This window comes from Protomyctophum bolini (genome assembly GCF_963924005.1).
Source record: "Protomyctophum bolini genome assembly, chromosome: 8".
NCBI classification, from domain to species: domain Eukaryota; kingdom Metazoa; phylum Chordata; class Actinopteri; order Myctophiformes; family Myctophidae; genus Protomyctophum; species Protomyctophum bolini.
The window spans coordinates 22,956,852-22,976,782 of record NC_137869.1 but is presented as its reverse complement, the minus strand read 5'-3'; the positions used below and the strand labels follow the sequence as shown (position 1 = coordinate 22,976,782).

The following is a 19,931-nucleotide window of genomic DNA, read 5'->3' as shown; positions in this document are numbered from 1 at the left end:
ATGGCGACCAACAACACGCCTTATCGTCGGGCACATGCGCAAATAGCACACGCACACACACACACACACACACACACACACACACACACGCGCGCGCGCACGCGCACTGACGCACGCATGCACCTTACGCACGCACGTCACCCTCTGCAGACGTGACGTCAGAGTCAATCATCGCCGCCTTCTGGGTGTTGATGTTTTCTTACGGGACACTATTTGGCTGAGTTCGGTGCGCTATGAGCGCTCAAGAACTCTATTTCCCATGTCTCATTAGAAAGGACCCTCCTTCCGACCTAGCACGCGTCTGCTTGCACGTCTGTTATGGAAGGTCTTTCATATATAGTCTGTACGATAACATCACTGACTGTACGTCAACTTACAGCATGTCAGCGTTGAGATTACTTTAGTAAATGTATCATAACTGCGTAGTCCCGTCACGCACACACAGGGCAGGTCTCTACTCATGGCTACTGTCGGACTTTATTTCGTAAACAGGACGCTTCAGACAACTGCGAGGAAATGTTTCGTTTCGCCGCTAAAAGGGGTTGCTAACACGACACTCTCCTGTTCTCTTCCGGGGACGCGATGGTTTTCCAGGGCTACCGGAGTAAGGTTCATGTCCCATGGGACCGCAGGCACGTCTGCCCCGGGCCGAGCCTTTCGGGGAGCCCTGCTGCTCGCCGGGGCTGCAGCCGCAGCGGTGGGCTTCGTGGCCAGTGCGAGCCACATCATCCAGCAGGCGGAGATGGCGTCGGTGGTCCCTCAGGTGACCGTGGAGGAAGAGGGGGATATTTCGGAGAGGTGCAAGGGGTTCATGTCTCCCCCCGTGACCAACGTCAGCGTGCTTCAGGAGAGCAGAGCGGAGATGAGCACGAGGATGGAGATGCTCATCATGGAGACGCAGGCCGACTTCTGTAGAGCTCTGGAGAAGGTGGACGGTGGAACGTTCAAGGTGGACCGATGGGAGAGGGAGGAAGGCGAGTACAGAAGGGTGTGTGCACGCACCCCCTTGGCTTTTTGTGCCAAACTGGAGTAAATGATGTTTCAGAGCGGTTCAACACAAACTGGTTGATGCTGGTTATTTGATGCTAAATCAGTTGTTTCTTTAATAGAACCCAATGTTGACAGTAACAAATTACAATCAATGTGTTTTTTCATTTAGGTCCTAGTCCTACTGAATTGGTACAGCATGGACACCTGTACGCAAACTACGCATAGTTAATTTCATGCTGGAAACGCCTAAATGAAACGCACACAAATACAGTTAAGGCTTCAGCTGCTTTTAAGTGTCAAAAAATGTAATAGCTGTAATTTCACTTTATTGAACTATGCTTAATCGGAAAGGGAATAATGCAATTCCTGTTTCACCCATTGTCAGAGTACCCCTATTTCTGTCTCCTTAATGCCCATATATGGAGTTCTGTGTCAGGCATGCCCAAATATGGGTCCAGGTCTATTACCTCATATTGATTAAATCAGCATACTGCATTCATATATGGGGATTTATTTGTGGTTTTATTGATGAGATCCGCTATTCTATTTTCCCACCACAAGTCTGTTGGCATAGTGGTCAGATTGGTGTCTCTGGAGTCTGGACAACCAGATCTCTGGACAACTGCCTATCTGACAGACTTGATGCCAGACCAGTGACAGTCCTTTGGGTCCTCAGCGACACGAAGAGTTTGAAGTCTGTCTGTCTGTCAGCCGGTTCTCTCTCTCTCTCTCTCGGTTTCTCTCTCTACGTTAACTAGTCCAGACGGACACATAGACAGATTTTGCGCATTTACATCATACTCACAATTACACATTTATGAATGTGTATGATGATGACGATGATAATGATAGGCCTACATATCCAAAGAAAGAGTACTCCAGTCACATACAGAGTCTATCCACACCTCCTGAAGATCACACTTGTCACTGTGCTGCTAATTTCTACAGACTGATGTTACTGTCCTTATTGTTGTGTCTTATGTTGTGTATCAGGTGGTGGAGGAATCAGCTGTGTGATGCAGGATGGTAAGGTGTTTGAGAAGGCGGGAGTCAATGTGTCTGTGGTGTCTGGACACTTGACTGAGGAGGCTGCCAAGCAGATGAGGAGCAGAGGGAAGGTTCTCAAAGGGAAAGATGGTACGTCCACACACACACACACACACACACACACACACACACACACACACTCACACACACACAAATATATTCATTCAGGGGCTGACACTACGGTCTCAGAGGCACTTGCCTGTCAGGCAAGTACAGGTCATGTTCTACTTGCTCATGTAAAAATTTAATTACCGTTCATTTTAACACTTTTCTTTTGAGTGGCACTAGCCCCTCCTATGCCCACACAATGTTTGTGTAAACACAAACATTGAAGACAAAAGTGTGTAAACAGACATTGAAGACAAAAGTGTGTAAACAGACATTGAAGACAAAAGTGTGTAAACACAGACATTGAAGACAAAAGTGAGGACTCAAATTGTGATTGGCCGGAATGAGATGATGTATGATGATAAGAGTGCCCCTCACTTCACACAGGTATGATTTTTACTTTACTTGCAAATAGCTATACATTTTTACTTTTAATTTATTAAATTACATTTAATATTTTAAATTACACAGACATCTTCTGTTTTGTTTATAGAGAAATTGCTTCCATATTCATACGCACCTTAGGCAACCTGAATGCAAACTCCGCCTGCCCGGACCCAAACATTTTATTTTACTTGCCACTGGCAGTTAGGTGTCAACCCGTAGTGTCAACCCCTGTTCATTATAGGGCAACTATATCAGCTATATCATGATATTACTATAACTGAAATCACAGATGGTATCTAGTATCATATCATCGTATTGTTTCAGCAAATAAAATGTCCAGCCCTTCTTAGACCATTGTTAAATCATAAGAAATAAGTCTTCTTGCATAAGCTAAAGCTCATGTTCCCGGTGCAGTAACTATGACTCAGGTGGTGCTTTTGGTGGGGGAGGTGGGGCAATCACCTTCTCTCCCTTTGATCTGATGATAGTGACAAGTGAATTTTCAGACCTTTTTTTTAAAGGAAAACAGTGATTTGCTTGTTTTGAGGGAATGGGGCAGGGCATTCCAGTAAGGCTGGTAAACAAGGCTACTGGGGCGGTGCTCACGTAGAGGTTAAGGCAGCATACCACTAACAACTATAGGCTCTAATGCGGCCTGACAGCGAGTTGCGGATTCTAGGCCCGAGGCCGACAACCTTTGCTCTGTGTCACTCTCCGTCTCTCTCCCAGTTTCCTGTCTATCTCTGTGTACTACCAATGAAGGCAGAACAGCCACAAAAATATCTTAAAAAAAAACAAGGCTACTGAACTCTAACTACTCCCGATGAGCAGGTTGGTGCCTTCATAGTAGCCTCTGCTGTCAGTGTGTAAAACTTTGGATGAAGTCACTCTAAAAATGAAGATGATTTCCCATTAATGTGCTTTCCTGCACTCTCCCCCAGGTAAGCTGCCATTCATTGCTATGGGGGTGAGCTCTGTAATCCACCCCAAGAACCCACACATTCCCACAGTGCACTTCAACTACAGATACTTTGAGATTGACGAGGAAGATGGTGAGTGTGTCATTGTCACGTGGTGTCAGTAGCGGTTGTGTCTTGGTGTCTACACTATTGATTACCTGAATGAATGATAATCCTTGTCGTGTGCGTGTGTGCGTCAGGCTCTAAACTGTGGTGGTTTGGTGGAGGCACAGATCTCACTCCAGTCTTCATTAAGGATGAAGATGCCTTTCACTTCCACAACACGCTGAAGGAAGCCTGCGACAAGCACCATCCACGGTACTACCCTGACTTCAAGAAATGGTACGGACTGACTTCTCCAGATATGTGTGTATGTGTGCTATGCATGTCTGTGTTTTTGTGCGTGTGCACGCATGAGTGTGCGCACCACGCATGACGTATAGGTCCCGTGTAGCACAATGAGTAGAACATGACACTCACATTACCAAAGAGATTTAATTGCCATCGGGGGACCCTTGTTATAGAGCATCACAGTCATGACAACGACGACAGACCCGGAAAAGCATTTCCCATGCATTTCTCCCATAGACATTTCAAAAAGTATTTATTTAAAGACCTTTTAAGCCTCGGACGAAGCCAACTCGGATCGTGACAACTCATGACAACAAACACAATTCTTTGGGCCGAACAAATATTTAGAAAGAAGAAAAAAAGGGCAGAGTACAACACATTTTTTGTTGTTTTTCCTTTTTCTAATTATTTAGAAAAAAAAATGACATGAGTTGGCTTTGTCCGAGGCTTAAAACGGTCTTTAAATAAACACTTTTTGAAACGTCTATAGGAGAAATGCATGGGAAATGCTTTGCCCGGTCTGTCGTTGTCATGAAAGGGGGCGGGACTGCGATGTTCTATTAAGCATGTATTATTATGGTACTCTAAAGAGCTTTGTGTAAATGGGTCAATGTAATGCTTGGATAATATGAATGAAGTCTGTTTGTGTGCATGTTTTGCATAATTCTTTATTCAGTGACTTTGTGGTTTAAGTGTGTACATGACATTGGGCGTATACTTACTGTTTGAATATGATAAGGGCAAGTCGCTCCCTATAATCTGCAACTGCAGAATAACTGTTTAGTCTGAGGTCATGAGGTGAAAGACCTTGTAGTACGCCAATGAAAGGGAGGTTGGGATGTTATCTTGCATGGCCTTGTAATGGCATTTTGTTGACTTTAATCAACCATTCCCGTTCATTGAAACCAGGGGGGCAGTCAGACAGATATTTTGTGAAGCCACTAAGGAAATCGGGATTTCCTGAAAGTTCATATAATGGCCTGTTGTGGCGCTGTCATTGGCCCCAAAACCATAGAAGTCCATGTATTTGGGCCCAACTTCACCTAGACTGTATTACCTTAATAAACATGGTCATGAATACTTTCTGCTTCCAGTCACTAGTTTAAAGTCTCATTTCTAATGTCATAATATTCTTTTTGGAAAATTATGGTCCCATTTATTAAAAAAATGACCATAAAGTCGCGTATGTTCTGAGGGGCGTGGCTACCGTTACAGTCTATGATCGGGATCCCCCACCCACTCGAGTCAAAATAAAAACCAACTAAGAAGAAGGGGGAAGTCCCGCCTCGTTGTCTGGGCCAGCCAATGGCCAGCTGGGCCAAAACGGATCTAGAAAGATGGCGATTTACAATTCAAGGACTGACAGGCTTCATTTTACGTTCATGTTAGACCCGGGGAACGCTTTGTTCATATTTTTTACAGTCTATGATTGAAACCCACTGATGCACCATAAAATGTATTTTGTACTTAATGTTAATGTTAACTTGAAGTTGACTCCTAACACTGCAATGCTTAATATCCTGAACATAATACTGTCGGTGGGACAAATCTGATGTCGTACTGTAGTGTAGGTTGTGGACACATTGTGCACACAGCAGTGCTGCAGCGTCTCACATTGTACTATAATTCCCAGGAATGCAGGCATATTAATACTTATACAAGGTATTATATTCCATACTAAAATGCTTCAGGCTCATGTCAATGTCGTATTTTAATATCATTAGTGTAGCGTTGTAGATTACTCTGTAAAAAGAGTAGAAGAGACATATACAGTAGGTGGTTCAGACTCAGAGGGACATCCCTGGTGAATCAGGAAGTTGGTACATCATGTTTACCCTAGGATGAAGTTGCATCAGCGTCCCTGAATAATAATAATAAAAAATAAGAAGTCAGGTGTTTTAGATTTGACAGCTGTCGAAGAGTCACGGTGACCAGGAAATGCACTGTGTATGGGCAAGACTGAGGCTTCTTTTTGTAAGATCATTATTAAGATGGATCTTTAAATGTTTATTCCAGAGATTTTTCCTTGCACATTCCAAACAAATAATTACATTTCAATGATAAGCGTAATATTTTATACTCCATGTGCAACATTTTAGCTTTCTTGACAAAACAAACACAACCTTGCATTTGGGAGGGGGCAGTCTATGTAATGGAGTGAAGTAAGTAAAGTTGCAGGACTACTTTTGTCTTCAGCTAAATGAGAATCCCTGTTAGTTTGCTTCAATGTTGACATTTACCTGATGCCTTCTACCACCCTCTGGTGGTCAAATTGGAGTCACATTGATGGACTCTACAAGTCCAATAAGTGGATTTGGTTCCATGATTTGTACACTCTTGAGTACACTCTATTATGGATGACCGTGTGTTTCTTCTCCAGGTGTGACAGATACTTCTTTATTCGCCATCGGGGAGAGACGCGGGGTATAGGAGGTATCTTCTTCGATGACCTGGACTCGCCTGATCAGGAGGAGGCCTTTAGTTTTGTCAGGAGTTGTGCCCGCACCGTGGTGCCATGCTACTTACCCATCGTGTATAAACACCTCACTGAACCCTTCACTGTAGAGGAGAAAGACTGGCAGCAGGTTCGACGAGGCAGGTGAGTGAGACACTTTTAACTTGCTCTCCCTATTTTGGGAATACTATTATAGGCAAACAATTACAAAACGTTTAAAAATGTCAAACTTTTCATGGGGAGGTTTGATTCGGACCATCAAGAGGACAAATTAAGAAATATTTAAAAATCTTGTTTTAAAGGCAGGGATTTTGGATTTGTATGTAAATACAGATTGTGCCTGAAAATGCTAAATGGTGTAACCACATAAGAATTGTAAATATTTTGTATTTTATCCACTTGTAAGTGAATGAAAGTGTTCTCATAAAATGTTTTACTTAATTTTAAAATATCAAGTAGAATCATCTCTAGATGTATATTTTGGCCGTTTTTATTAAATAATGCTGAGAAATCCTATAGTTTCTAAATACTCTTTCACAAATTATAGTACTATACTAGTAGTTTAAAAACGGTTACACTGCAATAAAATATTATGTTTCATCCCACGCTTTATTATTTCACTGTTTTCCTGTATAGGTGTATATTATCATAATTATTATTCTTATGAAACATACTGGTTCCACTTGACACAACCCAGCTACAGCACTTGACAATGTTGCTTTTACAGTCACTGAAAGTCAAGCATGACTTTTCAAATTATCTTTGTATTTTCTTTAATTCCACTTGACAACTAATCAGGATAAAAATTGGGAGTGATTGTGAATGTTTATTTGTATGAGGGAGAGTGAGAGAGAGACAGAGGGGGGGGGGTGAACTGAAGACCTACCTAAAATGAGTGTCCCCGATTCCTATCATTACACATCCTGGCTAAAGATTCCTCTGAGTATCAGTGTGTATGTATGCTTTAGGTACGTGGAGTTCAACTTGGTGTATGACAGAGGTGTGAAGTTTGGCCTGGCCACCCCTGGCTCCAGAATTGAGAGCATCCTCATGTCCCTCCCCCTTACTGCTAGGTAAGCAAAGTGTGTGTGTGTGTGTGTGTGTGTGTGTGTGTGTGTGTGTGTGTGTGTGTGTGTGTGTGTGTGTGTGTGTCTGCGCGTGTGTCTGCGCGTGTGCGTGCTCGTGCGCTTCAGTGATATGTACGGTAACCAAGCATTATTTCTCCCCAGGTGGGAGTACATGCATGAGCCTGCCAAAGGTACCCCGGAGGCTGAGATGTTGGAAGTGCTACGGAACCCCAGGGAGTGGGTGTGACATCATGTTTGTATGTCACCATGAAGACTACCTTCAAGTGTGCTTGTGTCATCGATCTGTGAAATCTAAATTATGACAAAAAAAATAGGTGCCAATTCACAGTTACTGCTTTTTTTTGGTTTTGCTAATCTAGGCGGGACAAACGTGCCGTGCACTTTTCTAAATGGACAAATTATGACTTACTACGAACCGGTACTGCTTATGTTTTTACTAACGTTTGTATCTATTTACACTTACAGTGAATCATTACTTGTGTTGCTGTCTGAGTGTCTGTGGCATTATTTGACATTGTCAGTCAAATTGAAGACAGCAATGTTGTTTCTCAGGTAATGATTATGTATACTTTTGGGTCATCACATATCACTGAAGCATGATTTATACTTAATTGCACGCTGGTATCGCACAGCACAAATGGCTCATCTAAAAGCCCACAAGGTGTCTATTCTCGGCACACAACACCAGCGCAGTATGAGTGAAGCATTATTCCTCTTGTGTGTGTCAGAAACAAGCAGTGTTTGTTTTCTGTGCCCTGCTGTGTTTGTAATATAGCTTGCTCTCACTGTAAGCTGTCATAGCTGTGTACTCTCCAGGGCTACCCATTAAACAGATCACTTAAAAGAGAACGTTTAGGAACCAAGCCGCTCCAATAGTGTGCAGAGACCACATTTTAATAAATCTGTTTTTGATATTTTCAGGTCTAATCATTGGAAATGTTACAATGTGGTATCTTGTTAATGGAAACAAAGGACTACAAATGGACTATAAAATGAATCCCAAAATATATTATCAAGACTATCTGTACTATTTAAAAGTTGCAAGAGGCTTTTCTTTTATTTCTTTAATTGGCAGGATATGGTTTATAATTAGTAAATGGAAGTGTGGTGGTGGTGTTATATCTATTTGCATACAGGAAAACCTTGTGCTTTAGAAACCACTGACAAAGCTCTCGTATCACAGAAGCATGGAAGATACAAGTGAGAACTAAATACTTTGTAAACCTTGTTGAATTTCGCGTGCCTCAAACTCGCATACTTAAAGGCATATTGCGCACTTTCCATGTAGTGTTTTATGTGCATTCGACAAGACTGACCAAAAGGGAACCGCTCGTAATTCCGTCTGCGCATTAGTCCGACAATGTGGCTTTGTGTGCGGTTAGGGTTATTATTTGTAAAATCTATGCATGATTTCATGTTTTCAATCAATTGATGCAATGAATAACTTAAAATATCTGAAAACTAACTGAAATCAACCATCTAAGCAAGTTTTTGGATTAGGCCTATACAAGATTTTATTCCCTGTAACAGTTCCTGGACAGATAATGTCAGTTTCTGGAAGAATGACCCAATGTATAAAATAATAGAAATTACAGAAAAGTGTGCTCCTCGGACACGGGTCTCTGCCAGAGCCCGGAAACTTTGGGAAGTAGTCATTGCCAGTTGGAACGGGAACTGAAAAATCTGACTCGTACATCTTGATCAGATGACCCCAGATAATGTGTACCCACGGACTGACGTAGAGTTGAATCGTGGTAAAAATACAGTATAGTCTCTGTCTGGAGGAGACAAATGATCACAAATGAGTGCTGAGAGACAGAGTTGGAGAGTAAGGACACAATGAACACAATGTCATTGTCACCTACCAGGAGGAAGAGCGACAGTCTGAGAGTGAGAGAAACGGGTGATAACAGGGACATTTAAGTGTTGGTTATAACTAAAGTAATAATAATAAAGTTAAATAATATGGTAAATGTCACCAAATTAAAAGCCAGCTGTTAAAAACAAGAAGGTTACTTTGTTTGGAGCTGTGTTTTCTCTCAGTATTTCTACCATAACCAGCTGACATTAATAACTACATATGAGCTGTGGCTATAGTTGACTAACAAGCTAGCCTGGAGGAGAAGAGAGTATGAGACATTTCAACAAGTTTCATGTATGGGTGTATGTATGGGACCGTGGATGCTATCTGAACACTGATGACAAGGACATTTATAGTTAAAAGATAGGCTGTTTAATAGTGATGTGGTGTTTTGGATATGCTTCAGAACTGCTGCTGTAGAGGTTCTCAGGACTTGTCACTGCATACCGTGGGCTGTATTTTGCGTGTCTTAAGTACCAGGTCTTATTCCCTAACTTGAGTAAACTAAAGACCTGGAGGCGTGATCAATGCCATTTGGCTATTCTGAGTGGCCAAAGAGCATTGACCACGCCTCCAGGTCTTTAGTTTACTCAAGTTAGGGAATAAGACCTGGTACTTAAGACACGCAAAATACAGCCCCGTGGGTCCAGGTGGGGTACCATACCTGAGGATAACACAGAGGGCTCTATTTTTGTCCATGCTAATCTACTTTGCCTTTTTTTGTTTTTACTATTTTGAAAAGCATTTTTGAATAGTTAAAATAGCCACTCTACATCGACACGTTGTATTGGCTATTTTAACTATTCAAAAATGTATTGGCCCGAATCCCTAAACTTATTTGCCATTTTTTACTATTAAACATTTTCAAATAGTTCAACTAGCCGATCTACATCGATTCGTAGATCAGCTATTTCAACTACCGGTATTTAAAATGATTTTTCAAAATACCGTAGTAAAAAAAAGGCTAAGAAGTTTATGGATAAGGGGTAAGATGGCGCAAGATATAGCCTATTTCCAAAGTGGTCTTTGGGGTGAAACAGACAAACATTACAAACAGACATTTAACTCAGTACACCTCAGCTAAACCTAATTAAACGGAACTAAAGCACACTAATTTAAAACAGTCTACCGGTATATGTTTACCTACATGTATTGCACTTCTTACTTAAAGTTAGTCATTAGTTCTAGTGATGCACCGAATATTTTTCGGCCTATTTGGTTTCGGCCTGAATAAGCAGAAAATATCACCAAATAGTCTATGCAATTAATGCATTCAAAAGAGCTGAATAAAAGTTTTATGGACCCATAAGTGATTGTTATTTAAGTTAAGTTTTGCCATAACAATTACTTTTGCCATAAATCAGGTAGCTTTGGTAGGGGAAAAAAATAATATATATAGGCTATATTCGGATATTCGGTTATCGGCCAACTGTTTCCTATATGCGGTATTTCCCTTTTGGTGCATCCCTAATTAGTTCTGTCTTAAAGTTAGTCATTTAACCCTGTCTTGCCTTCTATTCACCCAGGAAGCCTTGAAGGTGTCAGCTGGTGTTGTACAGAGCATTTCTTGGGTATGTGTTTGTGTGGCAAAGGGGTGCCTGGACTTGTGGAGCATGCGCTGCGGTGGTGTCTCCGTGACTATCTTGTGAAGGTGAGATTCACTCATCTTTGCCTTCCGAGAGCCAGCGTGGCTGCTTCTTGTCTGACCTCTGCTGGAGCGATTCCAGTGAGGACAGGCAGTTGGTTAGATGGAGTGGCTTGCCAACTGCCTCTCCTCACTGGAATCACTACATTCTCACTGTGAGGAATCATTCCAGCATATTCAGCTTCACCTCACTAAACTGACCATGGTTCTAACAAAGGTATTTACAATGGCGCTGACTATGGTACTTACCGCCCGGTACAGAATATGGTTAAGGGCTATTATATTATTTTGTAAATCTAATTTACTTACAAAAGCACTGCTTTTCCTCAGCCTTGACTATGTTGATAATTTTATTTCAAGTACAGATTTCAGGTACAGAAAATGAAACAAATGTTTTTACAACCCTTTTATTACAAATTAACATAAGCTTTTGCACAAATCCAATTTTGATTTAAACACATTCCCTTACATTTTGTTAAAAGATGTTCGACTTTTGTTTGCTTGATAAGGCATAATAAAAAAACAATACAACACATTACATCCCCCCCATCCCAACCAGTAGTCCAGTCCAAGGTCATTGCGGAGGAGCTGGTGCTGAGATCAAAATAAATATCAGTGCTCAGTGGGTAGTGTACACAGAGACCATTTTCAAAAAATATCAAATGAATATTAGGCAAATATATTTGGTTTCTCTAATGTCTTCAGAGGTGTTTCATATTGATTGAGAATTAAGAGTAGTAACATTGTTATTGTCTAGGAGGGCTCTGGGAGACCAAAACAGACTGCCTTAGTATTCATTACTTAACTTAAGAAAAAAATAGTGCCTTCATTCACCACCTAAAATAGTTGCATTAGTGATCAATGCATTCACTGCAATAGAAAATATTAGCACTCACACATACAGCACTTACATTTTTATATATTACACATGCTAAACAGTTTCTGGCCATGTTGATATCTAATACTGCATTGTCCATTATTGGCTTCACACCCACATTGCGTTCTGTCCCATATTCCGCTCACAATTCACTCCACGGCCCTGCCTAACAAAATAGTAAACAGTCTAAAGTCTAAACACTGCCCTGTTTGAGTGCTCTTCTGAGCATCTTTCACTTGGAGAGTTCAAATCATGTGATAGGTGAAAAATAGCCCAGCATACATTTCCTAAGGCTTATCAAATGTAGTTAAGATCACAGCGATCACAAGGGAAGGGTAGGCTACATTTTCCACATTGTTAAAATGATGAGGCCCACAGTAAATGTCACCCGACATGAGCCGGTAAATGAGCACAAAGCCAAGTATTGACCGTCAAACAACATTGGGCTAGAAAGAACCAAATCCATGTGTACAAACAAAGCCAGTTACATGGCTGAACATAATACAGGCTAACAGGACACATACACAAAATATACATTTTCATCACAATAGAAGTTTCTTGCCTTTAACAATCAACAAAATAGTCTACACATTTAGAAATGTTTTCCTTTCTTATAACTATGGCAAACAGGAAAATAAGTTATGTTTTCCTCCTTTATGTCACATGCAGGCATTACAATGCCTTGTGCCTTAAATTATTTGCTACACTGTGATAGAATGGAAAACAACTTGATGGATTAGGTCACGGTGTGTTGGTTTGGCTCCATCCCAAACATCATTCTACTTCCATGATGAGTGGTTAGTGCAAGTTTCAACAGCGCTGGCTCCAGCAGAAATTGACTCTAGTCCATTAAAATAGTTAATGGTTTATGGAATTAGTGAGGGGGCTGGTGAATGGTGATACCAGGATGATGGCATTATTAGTGATGAGGTTTTAGTGGAGGTGAGGGAATTTGTCAGGATGGCCCAATCCCAAAGTCCACCCTAGGTTCCTGGACTTGCAGACATGCTTTCCTCTAGTCCATAGGACCAAGCATTTTCCCATCTCAAAAACAGCCACTTGAAGGCTATTGAGCTGACTGAGTCCTTTATCTTCTCATTCTGATGGTTTTCAGTAATGACCCACCTCTTCCTCTCTGACAACACTTGAGAACGCAAATAAGTCGTTAGACTATCTAGACCAGGATACATCCCAATCTACAACATCTTCTGTTCTGACTGTACATTTTACTTGTTGAGCATTTAAAAATAACTTTAACTGATGAACTTGTGTAGCTCATTCACAGGTACAGACCTTGCTTTTTTTCTCTCTCAATATGCCATCCTTGCATTTGTTAAATTATTTACATTGCCTCATTGTGTTAAACCAACGTTTTTTGTATTGTCCCCCAAAACATGGTGCTCCATAACTGAGTAATGCACTTAATGTCCCTAGTGATGTCAGAAGTATGTCCCTTTTTCGTTATTATTTGTGCACATCTAACTCAGTAAGTTACGTGGGAAGTCTAAATTCCGAGTCCAGAATCTTCTTTGGGATTGGGCCATTGAGACCGGCTTGGAAACTTACTTCCCCAAGCCAAGGTTGACACTGGTAGTGTTGGTGTTGACAATGTCCTCGTACTTTGGAGGAGGCTCTGTCTCTATGTGGACATCTGCATGGCCCACAGCCTCGTCGTAAGATGGCGGTGGGTTTCCAGCACTTCCTCTTCCCGATGTGACCTCTGAGCCCGGATAGGCTGGACTACTGTGGCTACTTGATTGGTCACCAAGGTGGTACTCCCTTCCCCACTGGTCCATAGAGACCACAGCTAGGTTTGGGTCATGGTGTGAGTGCCCCATACCACGGCTGCGCTCTGAGCGCTTGCGGGTGTGGCAGCGCCACACAGTGATGGCTACCGCCGCAATGAGCAACACGACCAATAGCAGCGGCAGGATCAAGTAGAGCGAGTGAACTCCGCCCACCACCGACTCTAGCCCTCTACTTGGACTGCTCTCCCGCACATACTCCTCCCAGAAACGTCTCTGTAGCCAATCAGAAGAAAAAGAAAGATGTCAAATGTTCACATTTTTTTTTTACCAGTCTGAATGTAACCTCCCTCTGTTGCCCTCTACTGGCTGTTTTCACTATACCATTTTAAACACCTAAGCTTTAAAGGGAAACTTCACCCTTTTTTCAAAAGAAATATATGTTAATGATTAGAAAATTTAGAACACTTTCCTGGGGGTCTTTTTGTGTAATATGTGGTTTTAGATTTGAGCAGTGAGCCCAGTGTCTCTGATGTCATGGACACTGGGCTCACTTACTTCCTGGACTTTACACACACAGACCCCCAGGAAAGTGATCTAAATCTTCTAAATGTCATTAACATATTTTTTTGCAAAAAGGGTGAAGGCTGTTAAGGGTGTCCTTAACAGTACAGCAGGCATGTTCAATACATGGCATTATGAAACATAATTAAATAGACCCGTTAATGAGCCAAACTGACTATGGAATTTGCTTTTATACAGCTGTTCTCTAGTTTCCTCTTAAATTACATTAAGGTATATCCAACAGTAGAACACTGATTTTCAAACATTACATTTTCAAGGACCCCCAGTTTGACATGCATTACACCACAGATATGATTTTTATCAATAGGCTTTTACAGTGTAGTTTGGGGTCCAATCTCTGTGACTGTACAAATGGAACCAAATGGACCATTACGGGACCAGTTGGTTCCATTGTACACTGAGATGAAAACACATATCTCCTCAAGGGCCCCACGTTGAGAACCAGTGAAATAAGGGACATGCATATAAGTGTATATACTTTATTTTGTGCCTTCCATTTTGGGTGCAGCACTTGCCTTCTTCAAAAGGTTTTTGGATGTGTTGACTACTTTGAACTTGTTTAATATAATGTCAAAGCCAAATTTCATAGTGCAGAATGTTGAGAATGTTGTGAAAAACAATGGCTAAACAATGACCCTCCCACATGATTATGCATGTCCATCCACATGATTGTGCTCTCCAAAGGCTCACAATCGTTTTAGCGTTATGCCTCCCTCCAAAGCATGCACTCAGCTTTTCTTCCTGCTGATGATAATCGCTTCCTGAATAACAGCCACATTCCAGAAGCAAATACACTTGGGAGTAGGATTTCACTATTGAGTATACAGACACACTTTTGTTAAGCGGTTTATCAGACTAGACGGGTGAACAAATAGGTGTGGCAGGTGTTCTCAAATGCCTCTCCCATAACGGTAAACACTCCCTTATAAACAGTAATGACAGACCCACTCTCCCCTCCTATACTTTCCCCTGGCACACAAACCAGCTCTGTACAAGTGCTAACTCTAAAAAGCCCAATAGATTATTGTGTATTGATAAAATGATTGTGAGTGGTCCTCAAAGTGGGGTTCGGGGACACCCAGGTGTCCATGAGGGGATTCAAAGGGGGTCCCCAACAGAATTGGCATCAAATCAGTTACTCAATCACTTAAACCCTATTTGGTACTTTTTTCTTATTTTTTTTAACACAAATTTTCTCTTATGTCACTGGTAAAAAATATTTTCAGAAGTGGGTCCGCAGTCATATACACATGGGTGTCCTTGGCATGAAATAGTTTGAGAAGCACTAGTGTAAGGATCCTCTCACCGTCTTCTCGTGGTCCTCGAAGGCCTCGTGCGCCTCCTCGTAGTTGCAGACCTCCTCGCGACACTCCCTCTCGATGTTGCCCTGCTTTATCTCCTCCAGCAGGGAGTAGGCCCTGGGCAGCCTTTTCAGTACCGCATGGGCTTCATCCGCCGACAGGAACACTGGAAAGTAGGGTAGAGGAGGAGAAGAGATGAGTGATTGGTTGTGATGATACCTAGGGTTTGATTTGTGTAAAAGAAAAGGGAGAGAAAACAGATGAGGTGCATTTCCTTAACAACCTTGGCCCTGTATGTTTCGTCAAACATAGCAAAAATACTTTTGCTGTTTTTTAATTGAAAAAGAAATAGAAAAATCTTGACAAATTTGTCAAATAGCAATGCCAGGGTTATTATGGTAACCGAACCCTGGATATATTGGAATTGCAGATACAGCTTCAAATGCTGGATCAGGTATCTGCAAGTAAAGTACAATTGTCTATGCACCAATCCAATACAGCATAATTTATCATCTGACGATTGCTCCTTTACGCTACACCGGCAAACAACAATACATGCTTTGCTAGAGGAGAGTCACGAGTGTAATGTTAGAGCTAGCAGAACGTAATTGTCAAAATGTCATTAATTCTCTGTGTATATTCTCTGCATCTGTAGGATTCAGAACCAGGCCATACACAATCATATCACATCAATGCAGGGTTTGTTAGTTAGTACTTAGTAGCAACTGTATAACACTTTAAACCAGGCATATTTTGGGCATACTGCAGGCAAAAATTCTGTTTACAGACAGTATTGACTGATACCCAAGTTCAGGTATTAGAAAGGAAAACATGGTATGGGAACATGTCCACGAGTGACCATAAGGGTCCCTATGAGAGACAGAAGAGAGAAAATTGGTGGATGACTATAAGTAAAGGAGAGAGAGACTAGGGTGATGATTAAACATAGTCTGCAAATTTTAAATTAAAACGTATTTCAGACATTTCTTTCAGCACAAAACACCTAGTGCCGATATGAGGGTACATTTTGTCCACTATATAGGGTATAATCATTATTACTAGTGTACACACCACTAGTACAAAATGGCGTAATCACTCTAGTGCACAGTATAGTGCATTATAGACTAGGCCCTAGGGAGTGATTTCGGACACAGCCCTAATCAATGGGTTAAATGCTAGATCACCTTGGTCATGGTCCTTTGCGAATGTATAACCCTTGCAAGTGAGTGTGGAAATAAGGTTAAAAAAAAGAAGAAAAAATGAAGAGTGAATAAATGAGGAAGAAGATGACAAAGAAGAGGGAGAGAACCAGACAAAGTGAATTTGGGGAAGTGAGTAAGAGGCAGAAAGACAGAGATGAGGGAATGAGAGTTCTGAAGAGGGGGGAAATCAGAGGGTTAGTTAATGAGAGTATTGAAGAGTGGAGGATGGGGTGAGGGAATGAGAGTATTGAAGAGGGGAGGATGGGGTGAGGGAATGAGAGTATTGAAGATGGGGTACAGGGGGCGAAGGAATGAATTGAAGAGGGGGAGACAGAGGGTGAAGAAAATAGGAATGTTGTGAGTCAGAGAGGCATTGTGATAAGGGGGAGGGTACAGTACTACAGTGCATGGAGAAAGAGGCTAAGAAATTAAGTAATCCTAAGAAAGAATACTGGAAGAAAGAGGCAAGGTAAATGGGGGAAAGGGCGAGAAAAATATTACAAATGAGGCAAATAAAGAAAGGAAAGGGTGAGAGAGAGAGAGGAGGGGACTGAAACAAAGCCATCTGAGGAGAGCTGAGCGCTGCCCACTAAACTGCATTTTTGGATAAAACAAAAGCTCCTTTGATTAAGGAACGTCCATCCCTGGGAAGGATAAGAGAAGCTAGAGGAATGAAGAGGCAGCGACAGACAGAGCAGCCCTCTGTTCCAAATATCAACCATAAGAGCAAATGCAGGCAGGGGGGCAAGAACACAAATCCAATAGAGGGAGGGAGGAAGCATTCAACAGGCTTCAGAAAAGTCCACAGCAATTTAACTCTAAGACGGTACAAATTTGTACACTCAGTTACAAATTGGTACGTTTTTACAGTGTACAGAGAACATCCCGTGACTCAATTATAGGGCCGTGTTTGGACAACACAAACGCACATCAGGAAACAATGTACACAAAGCAGGAAAACTAGGACTTCCTGTCAAAAAGAATGCCAGCTGTGTCCCAAGAAAAGTGTTTTAAAAAACAAAAAGATCTACATCCTGGTTTGTGGAAGAAATTTCCAACAATATTTCATTTCACCAGGATCAAAAGGCAATGAGAATTTTTAGCAGGAAATGTGTGACTCATTAAAACGTGTGTCGATACTAGCCCGCAGCTTAAACATGTACTGCATGTAAACTACTGTAGTGTGAACAAACTTACCACCCCCCATGATTCCTGCGGGTCTGTTGGGAGAGATTTGTCTGTAGAAAGACACACTCTGCTAGTCTTCTACTCCTGTTCCCAACACATGTACAACAACACACACACATTTAACATATTTATTTGTGTTTAGATTTGCTCTGGTCCATAGCTCTAACATTAACAATAAATTCTTGAACACAAATAGAAGTAGATGCACAAACTGGGGGAAACTCAACTTCAAAAACAGACACACACACACACACGCACACACACGCACTCACACACACACACACACACACACACACACACACACCACACCTATAATTCTATCAGAGGCATTTAAAACCGAAACAGCGTGTGGCATAATAAATAGCTATATGAACGACGTCGTGACATTAAATAAAGTCCTGTTGTGTGTTGATGTGCATCCGGGTCTATACACTCAAATCTGAGGCTACAATGGTTCGAAAGGAATTTAACTGTAGTCTGTAACATCCGCGAGTCAGTGAGTGGCGCTCATGACGCTGGTTCCAGGAATGGTGCTGCTGCTAGCCTGTGACAGAAATAAACGGACCAGGCAGCAACTGCAAGACATGTCACTAATACAAAGCCCCATCTTTCGCCGCCCGTTAGACAGGCTGGACACACATAGAGAGATGGAGAAACACACTGACACGACACGAACGAAGCGCGCGTAAATAATGATTTGACCGTGATCATCATAGTCATAGCACAGCGGCATTTGTTGTCCGAATTTCATGATGGGCGACCGAGAGGAGAGAGGAGCGGCATAGCATAGGGGTCGATTAGATACAGTTGCTGACAAGCGAGATTTATTTGTATCGGGATCAGTGGCCGCTTTGCCTATTCACTAACACAAAGCAAAGCGCCCATGTGAGCAGTTCAATATACATACGAGCGCCGACAATAATGTGTATAACACTCTGATGTGTTTACCAATTTACGGCAACAGATAGAAACTTTATTTACCTGATTTGTAACCCAGCTGTGCCAAAACGCTCCCTTTACAGTCTCTGTTGTCGAAAATATGGCTACGCACGCGCACAACAGCCTGCATAGCAGCCCATTTTCCTATTTTAAAGGGACAGTCCGGAGATTAGACCGACCCACCCACCCACTGTATCCTATATCCATCATGGTGGTTACGTGTGGTAATGCCAAACAAATAGAATCTGTGCAAATTCAATTTTTTATGTATTTAAATATATATTCAAACTTCTTAATTTGTGCATTTACTATTTGCAACACGTGCTGTCTACAACAGAGCAAAATACAACTAAATGTGCAATAGTAAATATATATGTTTGTAGTGTAGCCTTGTATTTATTCATTTAGATTCAAATAAAGGCTCATACATAGTCTGGATTTTCGGTGGTGAGGTGACGATCGCTCCGGTGGTGAGCTGACCACCGGAGCTGAAATAACGTTGAGCGGTGGTGAGTAAAAACAGAGAGAAGGGCTGGAACGGTGGAGGTGGTTTGCTCTTCACCGCGGCTCGTGACGTCATATTGTAGTCCGGTGGTCACCTCACCACCGAAAATCCAGACTATGAATGAGCCTTTAGTCATCCTTGAGGACTGGGACCTCTATCGGCCCCAGGCCTTGTGGTCATAACATGCACAGTGCACCCCAATAACATCTTAAGTAGAGAGCTGCAGTGAGCTGACCTCAGTGGACCCTCATGTTCGGACCACCTGCGCCTGAGCTGGGGGGGGTATGAGTTTGGGGCCACAAGGTGGTCTCCCACCAACACTGACCTCTCGCTGATGCAGGTGGAGGAGAAACTAATACCAGAACGCTCGCCTCAAAACACAGTCGCCTCAGGTGTCAATCCGAAGTAGTGGAACGGTTTCTGCCTGGTATTCCTAAATGTAACCTCAGTAAACTAGGCCAGCGTTAAGGGTGCTAGGACACAAAGGAACCCCATGTTCATGGGGTGAATATGCAAACTCCACACAAAAAGATTGCAGTCAGGTTCAAACTCAAGACCTTCTTGCTGTGTGTGTGTGTGTGTGTGTGTGTGTGTGTGTGTGTGTGTGTGTGTGTGTGTGTGTGTGTGTGTGTGTGTGTGTGCGCGTGTGTGCGTGCGTGTGTGTGTGTGTGTGTGTGTGTGTGTGTGTGTGTGTGCGT

General features: G+C 42.1%; 2 protein-coding genes across 2 annotated transcripts; one reads left to right on the top strand and one right to left on the bottom strand.

The window, feature by feature from the left end:
- The first annotated feature begins 320 nt into the window (after positions 1–320).
- On the top strand, positions 321–8,299 carry cpox (coproporphyrinogen oxidase). The gene is made up of 7 exons (XM_080769961.1): positions 321–974; positions 1,984–2,127; positions 3,474–3,584; positions 3,692–3,833; positions 6,223–6,441; positions 7,266–7,370; positions 7,527–8,299. The coding sequence occupies exons 1-7, from the start codon at positions 461–463 to the stop codon at positions 7,609–7,611; spliced, it is 1,320 nt and encodes a 439-aa protein (XP_080626087.1). The 5' UTR covers positions 321–460; the 3' UTR covers positions 7,612–8,299.
- Positions 8,300–11,282: 2,983 nt separating this feature from the next.
- Positions 11,283–19,612, bottom strand: prrg1 (proline rich Gla (G-carboxyglutamic acid) 1). Its single transcript, XM_080771052.1, has 4 exons — positions 18,771–19,612; positions 17,799–17,873; positions 15,405–15,565; positions 11,283–13,789 (listed from the first exon to the last, which is right to left on the bottom strand). The coding sequence occupies exons 2-4, from the start codon at positions 17,806–17,808 to the stop codon at positions 13,331–13,333; spliced, it is 630 nt and encodes a 209-aa protein (XP_080627178.1). The 5' UTR covers positions 17,809–17,873; positions 18,771–19,612; the 3' UTR covers positions 11,283–13,330.
- Positions 19,613–19,931: the final 319 nt, after the last annotated feature.

What these genes read in the sequence shown, in the direction of transcription:
- cpox (XM_080769961.1), top strand. Translation starts at nt 461, where the DNA reads ATGGCTACTGTCGGACTTTATTTCGTAAACAGGACGCTTCAGACAACT. An exon ending in TACCCTGACTTCAAGAAATG is followed by an intron (nt 3,834 to 6,222) that starts GTACGGACTGAC and finishes TTTCTTCTCCAG; the next exon opens with GTGTGACAGATACTTCTTTA. An exon ending in TCCCTCCCCCTTACTGCTAG is followed by an intron (nt 7,371 to 7,526) that starts GTAAGCAAAGTG and finishes ATTTCTCCCCAG; the next exon opens with GTGGGAGTACATGCATGAGC.
- prrg1 (XM_080771052.1), bottom strand. An exon ending in TCGAGGACCACGAGAAGACG is followed by an intron (nt 13,790 to 15,404) that starts GTGAGAGGATCC and finishes GATTGGCTACAG; the next exon opens with AGACGTTTCTGGGAGGAGTA.